General features: G+C 51.4%; 1 protein-coding gene across 2 annotated transcripts in view; it reads right to left on the bottom strand.

Annotated features, from left to right (window-relative positions):
- Positions 1-2748: 2748 nt before the first annotated feature.
- Positions 2749-9853, bottom strand: part of capzb (capping actin protein of muscle Z-line subunit beta) — a 30611-nt gene continuing 23506 nt past the window's right edge. Inside the window, exons 5-10 of one of the 2 annotated variants that reach the window (XM_031905677.1) lie at positions 6407-6548; positions 6007-6123; positions 5748-5813; positions 5364-5440; positions 5089-5196; positions 2749-3433 (exon numbers count right to left, since the gene is read on the bottom strand). In XM_031905677.1, coding sequence (XP_031761537.1) covers positions 5094-5196; positions 5364-5440; positions 5748-5813; positions 6007-6123; positions 6407-6548 — 505 coding nt within the window. In that variant the 3' untranslated portion in view covers positions 2749-3433; positions 5089-5093. The remainder of the gene's footprint in view (positions 3434-5088; positions 5197-5363; positions 5441-5747; positions 5814-6006; positions 6124-6406; positions 6549-9853) is intronic. The other variant, XM_031905678.1, reaches the window with a different exon arrangement.

Here is a 9853-nt window from a genome sequence, read left to right as displayed (position 1 = left end):
TCCCAACCACTCCCTGGTTACTAAGGTAATTTGGACCCTAGCAACCAGATAGCTGCTAAAACTCCAAGCTGAAAAGCTGCAGAACAAAAGTTTCAATAATAAAAATACCACAAATAATAATAATAAAATGAAGACCAATTGTAAACTGTCTCAGAATATCACCCTACAAACATTAACCCAAAGGTGACCAATCCCCTTAGAGCAGAAGGAAAGGGACGGAACGTACCAAGTTTGGACGTATTTTAGTGTTTATATTTTTTTATTGAATCTTCCAAATGAGCCTCCGAATAGGGGGAGGCGGCTAAAGGGAATTTTGTGCTTATGGTAAATACGGGTCTGGTGATGTGAGGGGGGAGGAGTCATTTATGTGTATATGGGGGGGGCAGGGGCAATAACCGGCCGGACTGTTCCACTGATGCTGGACAGGGGGACTGGGAGTCGGTACCACACGGAGCTATAGTGGCCCCCGAGCCCAATGCCCAGTAACTGCCCCCCCCGGGGGGTTTATAGGGGGAAGGTTTGTGTTATTTATAGGGAATAAACATTTATATGTTACACTGTGTCTGTCTCATTCCTACTGGGTTTTTGCCCATAGATACAGTCTGCCCTTCCCCCTGCCTCACTCACACTCTGCCTTACTCACACTCACCACCTGGGGGCAGCAACAACCTGCCCTTCCCCTCTGCCTGCCTCACTCACACTATGCCTTACTCACACTCTGCCTCACTCACACTCACCACCTAGGGGCAGCAACAACCTGCCCTTCCCCTCTGCCTGCCTTACTCACACTCTGCCACACTCACACTCACCACCTGGGGGCAGCAACAACCTGTCCTTCCCCTCTGCCTGCCTTACTCACACTCTGCCACACTCACACTCACCACCTGGGGGCAGCAACAACCTGCCCTTCCCCTCTGCCTGCCTTACTCACACTCTGCCACACTCACACTCACCACCTGGGGGCAGCAACAACCTGTCCTTCCCCTCTGCCTGCCTTACTCACACTCTGCCACACTCACACTCACCACCTGGGGGCAGCAACAACCTGTCCTTCCCCTCTGCCTGCCTTACTCACACTCTGCCTACCTTACACTCACCACCTGGGGGCAGCAACAACCTGCCCTTCCCCTCTGCCTGCATTACTGACACTCACCACCTGGGGGCAGCAACAACCTGCTATTCCCCTCTGCCTGCCTTACTCACACTCACCCCACGGGGGCAGCAACAACCTGTCCCACTGCCTGTCTTTACACTCACCACTAGGGGGCAGCAAGAACCTGCCGTTCCTCTTTACCTGAAATACTTCTGCTGCCAACGCCAGGCTGAATGTTACTTTCACTGTCAACTTCCCCTTTAAGAAGCATCTATTGAAGGAGCATCACAGGGGCGTGGCCAAGAGTCATCTAAATTATAGATCATGGGGTTGGTAACCAGCATATTCACTGGGTCATTGTAAGCAGCAGTCCTGCCCTGCTTTATGGCTGAGATTCTAGCTATCTGTATAACAGAGCATTCTGTCACAGTGGCACAGATCCTATCTGATCCCCCCATTGTAAGCAGCAGTCCTGCCCTGCTTTATGGCTGAGATTCTAGCTATCTGTATAACAGAGCATTCTGTCACAGTGGCACAGATCCTATCTGATCCCCCCATTGTAAGCAGCAGTCCTGCCCTGCTTTATGGCTGAGATTCTAGCTATCTGTATAACAGAGCATTCTGTCACAGTGGCACAGATCCTATCTGATCCCCCCCCCATTGTAAGCAGCAGTCCTGCCCTGCTTTATGGCTGAGATTCTAGCTATCTGTATAACAGAGCATTCTGTCACAGTGGCACAGATCCTATCTGATCCCCCCCATTGTAAGCAGCAGTCCTGCCCTGCTTTATGGCTGAGATTCTAGCTATCTGTATAACAGAGCATTCTGTCACAGTGGCACAGATCCTATCTGATCCCCCCATTGTAAGCAGCAGTCCTGCCCTGCTTTATGGCTGAGATTCTAGCTATCTGTATAACAGAGCATTCTGTCACAGTGGCACAGATCCTATCTGATCCCCCCCCCCCATTGTAAGCAGCAGTCCTGCCCTGCTTTATGGCTGAGATTCTAGCTATCTGTATAACAGAGCATTCTGTCACAGTGGCACAGATCCTATCTGATCCCCCCATTGTAAGCAGCAGTCCTGCCCTGCTTTATGGCTGAGATTCTAGCTATCTGTATAACAGAGCATTCTGTCACAGTGGCACAGATCCTATCTGATCCCCCCCATTGTAAGCAGCAGTCCTGCCCTGCTTTATGGCTGAGATTCTAGCTATCTGTATAACAGAGCATTCTGTCACAGTGGCACAGATCCTATCTGATCCCCATTGTAAGCAGCAGTCCTGCCCTGCTTTATGGCTGAGATTCTAGCTATCTGTATAACAGAGCATTCTGTCACAGTGGCACAGATCCTATCTGATCCCCCCATTGTAAGCAGCAGTCCTGCCCTGCTTTATGGCTGAGATTCTAGCTATCTGTATAACAGAACATTCTGTCACAGTGGCACAGATCCTATCTGATCCCCCCCCCCCATTGTAAGCAGCAGTCCTGCCCTGCTTTATGGCTGAGATTCTAGCTATCTGTATAACAGAGCATTCTGTCACAGTGGCACAGATCCTATCTGATCCCCCCATTGTAAGCAGCAGTCCTGCCCTGCTTTATGGCTGAGATTCTATCTGTATAACAGAGGAAGGGAGGAGCACACACAGGGGGCGGAGTTACAGGTATTTAGAATCATTTTATTGTTAGTACAGGAAGGCTCATAGAGAAGACTTCAAGCTTTACAAAAAATATATATATAACAAAACAAACAGAAAAAAAAAAACATACTCTAAGCATTCCCAGAGTCACCAGGGAAAGGTGAGGACGTTACGGGTGTCGGGGAAAATCCGATGGACCAAATGGAAGAATTTCCCATCCTCTATAGAAATCAGCTGTCCGTCTTGGGTCCAGAGGGTCTGACAGTCGCGTTGTGCAGTTCCCACTGGTGCGGAAGGGGTTAATCAGTATGTACAGTACAGAGTAAAAAGGGGGGGCTGCGAGGATGATCAGCACTGAGAGTGGAGGAGGAGGAGCCTAGAACACAATGGGGGGCGGGGGGGGGGAGATAAAGGAGCCCCAGACCGTAAAAGATTCATACAATTCATTATTTAATAGGAGCGAAACGCGCCAATGGCGACGCACGATGTACGTGATGCAGAACGACTGGAACAGAGAAAATAAAAACCGAGGCCTTGATGAAGTGGGAGAGACCATGTAAGAAATGAGAAGGGGGGTGCGGGGGGGGGGGGGCAGGGGGGGGACAGACAGAACGTTTAACTTTGCTGCTTTCGCTTCAGAGCTTCCACTAGGTCGTTCTTCAGAGCTTCCTGTTTCGATTTGTCCGCAAACGACTGGACGGACCTGCAAGGGACAACAGCCATTGGTTACCTCTTGAGCCATTACAGCACGTGACAGGAAGTGTTAGAGAGCAAGCTCATCACGTGACAGGAAGCAGTTGAATCTTTTATACTAGAGTTAGGATACAACTCGCCAGGCCTGGGACTTGGTTGGTGGAGAATGCGGCCAACATGCTATAGCATTTGAGCAGGAAAAAGAGGGGCCACTGGCTCTCTGAACCATTGGATATACTGGGGGGAAGGGGAGGGTTATTGTTGGGGGCAGTGTCTGTGTGCCCCCCAAGATCCTCATGGAACCACAAGTAATGTGAGAATTGGGGGGGGGGGACACTTGAGCTGACCATGGATCTGTCTGAACTGGCCACCTCTGTATAACACTGGGCTGATGTGACTATTGGGCCCACAGGCCAACAATTGCCCCCTAATGTGGGGCTCGTACAGAGAGGTCAGAGGAGCACATGGGTGGGATTTACTAACCTGCCCCAGAGATACAATTAGTATTTAGGATTACTTTCCCTTTAATACATCTGTGGGGGTTCCAGCAGGAGCAATGGGAAGAGCCGTTAATAAGAACTTTCTCAGCTGCCCAAGGTACAGATTTACTAACCATCCAATGACTGCAGCCATACTTACCCTTGCGGGGCAGATCAGGGCAGGCAGCAGCTACCCGGGGCAATAAAAGCAGCGCCCTGTAGAGCACCCCCATAGGGAAGTGGCCACACCCATGATCATGTGACTTCCTGCCTAACACGCCCTGTGCCTGCTGGGTATGGGTTTCCCTATACAGACTAGAACCCTCCTATATAATCCTATCAGGTTCCTCCTACCCGGCTACCCCACATATCCACCAATGACATGAGTGGGCGTGGTCTGATGGGAGTTATACGACTGCCCAACAGCGGGGCATTTGGCTAAACATTGGTTAATCACTCCACACCCCCACGTGCCCCGCCCCAACCCACACAAACCACACACCCCCGGCACTCCCTCTGCATTACAGTTGTGTTAGTGAGTGCTGGCTGGGCAGCACCTACCCAATGGGAACCCACCAGAGGCACATTTAGCTCCCAGTTGCCCAACACACATGCCATGTTATCTCCACACACCTGACTTTTGCTTCTTGGGGCAAGTTCCGACTCACAACCACTGGGCATGCTGTAGCTGGCAGCAGTCTGGCGATCTGACATTTAGGGTCAAGTTCCGACTCATGACCAATCCTTGAGTGAGAACCTGAGCTAACCATGCCGTATGATTGGATGGCAGCAACTGTTGGCAGCCAGGAAGTGAAAGAGGCCAAATCTACTTCCTGTTTTCCATACATATGATCCAGTTGTTCAGCACAGGAGCCAATCACGTCAATGATTGATTGGCACCCATATCCAATAATCAGCCAGTGGAACAATCAGATCATATAGGAATCTGCCCATATGTAGGCGCTGGTACAGAGCATCTAAATGCCAGGTCACGGCAGGGAAAGATTACTCCGCCAGCTACAGCACACGCGAGGTTAACTTCCCCTTTAATGCTGCGGATAAGGCTTCCTGTGAGCCCTGACATGCGATCCCAGCCCGTGCTGCGCAGATACATGCAGCGCCCATCAGCAGCGAGCGTGGGGGGTACTCACACACCAGCAGGAGCGTGCCCATTGGCTGGGGGTACCTGGTCTAGTTATCGGGCTGCAGGTAGATCTGGCGTTGGGTCAGCACCTGGGACAGTTCCCTTTGGAGTTGCCTATACTTAAGGTTGTCGGGAATTGCGTCTATTGATCTACAGAGATAGGTCAGAAGTGAGGGGAAGGGAGGAAAGAATGGGGGGACGGACAAGACAGGGGCTGGGGGGCCCCCACACCGAGACAGGAGGAAAGAGACGGAATGGGTTGCAGCCCTGGTTGGCAGAACATTGGGGGGGGGGGGGGGAGACAGAGCCCGTGGTACCTCAGCCCGTTGACTATGTCCTTGGTTTTGCCAAAGTAGATTTCATTGAGGGTGCTTCGGATTTTGTTCTCCATGTCCTGCGGGAGGAATAAAGTGTGAGTTGCGCAGTCATTTCTAAAGCCCCCCCCCCCCCCCCCCCCCCAGGGTCTGAGTGGCTGGGGTGGCACCTCCCAGCCGCCAATCATCATCTGGTAACACCTGTACGGTGCCCACAGTGAAGGTTTTACACTTCTAGGAGCTGCCTTACCCATACCATCGTGAATAAACACTTTTATAGGGTTAGTTCCCCTTTAAAACCACATTCCTTATAGATTACACAGCCTTAAAGGTACATGGGCCAATTGCCGAGCCGTGCCCAGCGGCAGGGGGGGCGCGGGTACTGACCTCCACCAGTCGGCCGATGTTGGCTATGTGCGGGGAGGAGTCGCTCACGGTCTCGTCCTTCTCCATCTGAAAGAACAGACATGGAATTAATGGGGTTCTAGATTGTTCTTACAGAGCCCGGGGAATGACCCCCACGGGGCAGTTACATAGAACATTCGCCACATTCCCTCCCACTCTGTCCCAAGCCATAGGGATGTATTAACGTCGGTTCAATGAAGACCAATTGGAAAGCTGCTGAGAGTAGGCCACTGTACAGTACCTGTCGGGTCAGGCTTCCGCCCAGGTTCATGGTTCCCGATCCGGTCTTGTTCGTCTGCAGCCACAGCATGACGGTGGAGGTGAGTTTGTAATGGGCGGTGCGGCCGCTGGATTTCTCCTGGGGGGGACAGGGTTAAGGGGAGAAAGGGTTAAACGCTCGGGAGACGCTCAGGCAGCCGTAGCCCAAGGTAAAAACACAACAACAAAATGTTCAGGAATTTAGAAACAAATTATACGCCCCCCCAACCCCCCAGGGCCATTGCTTTTCCTTATTAGCAGAGCGGCCCCTAAACGAGGAGCAGTCACGCACGGGGCCCATTCCTCACTGCATTGTGCTGAACACCTGGCAGCTCACCCCCCGCTTGTGGCCCTAAGGATATTGCTCAGCTCGTGGCTCTTACCTGAACCTCAACCACGTGGATGGAGTCCCAGCATCCCTTGATCTTTTTGGAGCCGTCCCCGGCTTTCTTGATAAGGATCACTCCTGCGAAGCCATGGTCCAGGTCCCAGAGGTACACGGAAGACACGCCCCCTTCAAAATACCTGCGGGGAGGGGGGGCAAATGTGATGCAAACTGGAACGCATGTAGTTGCCAGCAGGAGGGGGTAGTAGAGCTCCCTGTGTATTGCCCTCCCCTCCACCACTGGCTGCATTACATGCAGTTGCCAGAAGGTGGTGTTGGGAAATAAATTGGTACTGGCCTCTTAGACCTTTATGTGCCAATAAGTGCATTACATATACTGCTACCAGCAGGGGGAGCTGGGAGACTGCACTGTGTATTACCCTCCTACAAGCCAATGGGTGCATTACATACTGCTACCAGCAGGGGGAGCTGGGAGCTTGCACTGTGTATTACCCTCCTACCAGCCAATGGGTGCATTACAAACTGCTACCAGCAGGGGGCAGGAGGTGAGGGGATTGAGAGGCGGTTGCAGCTGTTTGATGTGGTTAAGGCTGATGAGTTTTTACATAAGGGCTTTTATGGGTATTTGAGGAATGTGCTAAACTGATGTCTGTACCCAGCTGAGCCCCCCCCCCCACTAACAGCAAACACATGGCAAACTCCGCCCCCCCTGCACCCCTTCCTGCCTGGTCCCACACAGCCCTGGCACCCCCACTCACACTGCAGGGCGGCTGCTATTCAACTACAAATCCCAGAATCCCCTATAAGCTCCGCGCTGTTCAACATCTGCTCAGAGCTGGATATTAACTCCCTGTCTGCTGCAGCAGTCTCACCCACACTATCCAATCATACGGCTTATTAAAGGGCATATAAACCCAAACTATCATCTGTCACTCTGTAACTGTCACTGTGTCTGTCCCTTTCCCTTCCCTGCACTGCTGGTTCTGACTCCTGATACAACTCCCCAATACCCATTCATTCCTCATTCTCACTGGGTTTATAGTTATGTGTAACTGTCACTGTGTCTGTCCCTTTCCCTTCCCTGCACTGCTGGTTCTGACTCCTGATACAACTCCCCAATATCCATTCATTCCTCATTCTCACTGGGTTTATAGTTATGTGTAACTGTCACTGTGTCTGTCCCTTTCCCTTCCCTGCACTGCTGGTTCTGACTCCTGATACAACTCCCCAATACCCATTCATTCCTCATTCTCACTGGGTTTATAGTTATGTGTAACTGTCACTGTGTCTGTCCCTTTCCCTTCCCTGCACTGCTGGTTCTGACTCCTGATACAACTCCCCAATATCCATTCATTCCTCATTCTCACTGGGTTTATAGTTATGTGTAACTGTCACTGTGTCTGTCCCTTTCCCTTCCCTGCACTGCTGGTTCTGACTCCTGATACAACTCCCCAATACCCATTCATTCCTCATTCTCACTGGGTTTATAGTTATGTGTAACTGTCACTGTGTCTGTCCCTTTCCCTTCCCTGCACTGCTGGTTCTGACTCCTGATACAACTCCCCAATATCCATTCATTCCTCATTCTCACTGGGTTTATAGTTATGTGTAACTGTCACTGTGTCTGTCCCTTTCCCTTCCCTGCACTGCTGGTTCTGACTCCTGATACAACTCCCCAATATCCATTCATCCCTCATTCTCACTGGGTTTATAGTTATGTGTAACTGTCACTGTGTCTGTCCCTTTCCCTTCCTGCACTGCTGGTTCTGACTCCTGATACAACTCCCCAATACCCATTCATTCCTCATTCTCACTGGGTTTATAGTTATGTGTAACTGTCACTGTGTCTGTCCCTTTCCCTTCCCTGCACTGCTGGTTCTGACTCCTGATACAACTCCCCAATACCCATTCATTCCTCATTCTCACTGGGTTTATAGTTATGTGTAACTGTCACTGTGTCTGTCCCTTTCCCTTCCCTGCACTGCTGGTTCTGACTCCTGATACAACTCCCCAATACCCATTCATTCCTCATTCTCACTGGGTTTATAGTTATGTGTAACTGTCACTGTGTCTGTCCCTTTCCCTTCCCTGCACTGCTGGTTCTGACTCCTGATACAACTCCCCAATATCCATTCATTCCTCATTCTCACTGGGTTTATAGTTATGTGTAACTGTCACTGTGTCTGTCCCTTTCCCTTCCCTGCACTGCTGGTTCTGACTCCGTGGCGGCACGTAAATAGCCGGATGACTCAGTAACTTATAGGAAATGACAGTTCAGTCTCCACCTAAACAGGGTGGAACGTTGGGGGCAGAAAGGGCAGAAATTATCTCAGTGCAGCCAAACGAGAGAGGGGGAGTTTGATTCCTAGTGCCCCCCCTATGGGGCTGGAGTATAATCGACACACCCGGAGGTGGCGCCAGGGTGCAATGCAATCTGGGATACGCAGGTGCAGCGCCCCGGTGCCAGCAGCACCCAGCACGTGCGCCAAGCCAGCTGGCACCCACAGGGGAATGAGATACAGTACCCCCCCCGCACTGTCAGTTCTCCCCCCCCCGCACACTGTACCGCACAGACTCTCCCATAGGCCAAGCAGGGTCACAGTCTGTGCTGATACAGCAAATCATTACACTTCCCACTTTTATTTATAATCTGCCTGGTAACCCATGGCAACCAATCAGCAGTTTCCTCTCATCAGTCCATTAGAATCTGATTGATAACCCTAATATCTGATTGGCTGCTGTGGGCTACACAATAGGTACAGCTTGACTCCTAATCCCCCTCATACAGCACAGCGCCCCCATCAGTGAGAAGCAGCAACATTTTATTGCCCCTTAGCCAATGATATGTGCACTGAATTACCCCATGTCTCCCTGACCCAATCCGCCACAGGGGCATTAGGGCAAAAACCTGCAATCTGTGGCCTGTCAGTCACATTTCCCATGATTCCCAGTTAGATGGTATGCTTAGTAGCCCTGCCAAGCCCTATGCCCCTTGTCCCTGCCCTGTGCCTCTCTGGCTATTGCTGAACTACAACCCCCTGCTACTGGAACATTGGGCTTAACAGTATGGCAGCACCAGCCTGCGTTCTACACCCCCAACATAATAAATACTGGATACAGCCCCCACAGTTCCAGTCCATGTTGGTAGGAAGGAGCCCCCAGGCCTGGGGCTTGTCACTGGCAGGGGGCAGTTGTTTATCTGACCATTTGGGGGGCTACGAGGGGTACAAAGCCGGGCTGGCTCGGCACTGACTGTATCCTGACATCACCGTGTCGGTGCCGCAGCCGAGTCCAACTTTATATGTTACCCTGGGGCACAGCCCAGAACAAAGAGATCTGGGTTTAATCAGCATCTCCCCCCCCCACACACACACAGATGCAGTCAGACACACACACACACACACAGATGCAGTCAGACACACACACACACACACAGATGCAGTCAGACACACACACACACACACACAGATGCAGTCAGACACAC

This window comes from Xenopus tropicalis, chromosome 7, assembly GCF_000004195.4.
Source record: "Xenopus tropicalis strain Nigerian chromosome 7, UCB_Xtro_10.0, whole genome shotgun sequence".
Lineage (NCBI taxonomy): Eukaryota > Metazoa > Chordata > Amphibia > Anura > Pipidae > Xenopus > Xenopus tropicalis.
The sequence above is the reverse complement of the archived record's forward strand: the minus strand, read 5'-3'. Positions and strand labels throughout refer to the sequence as shown.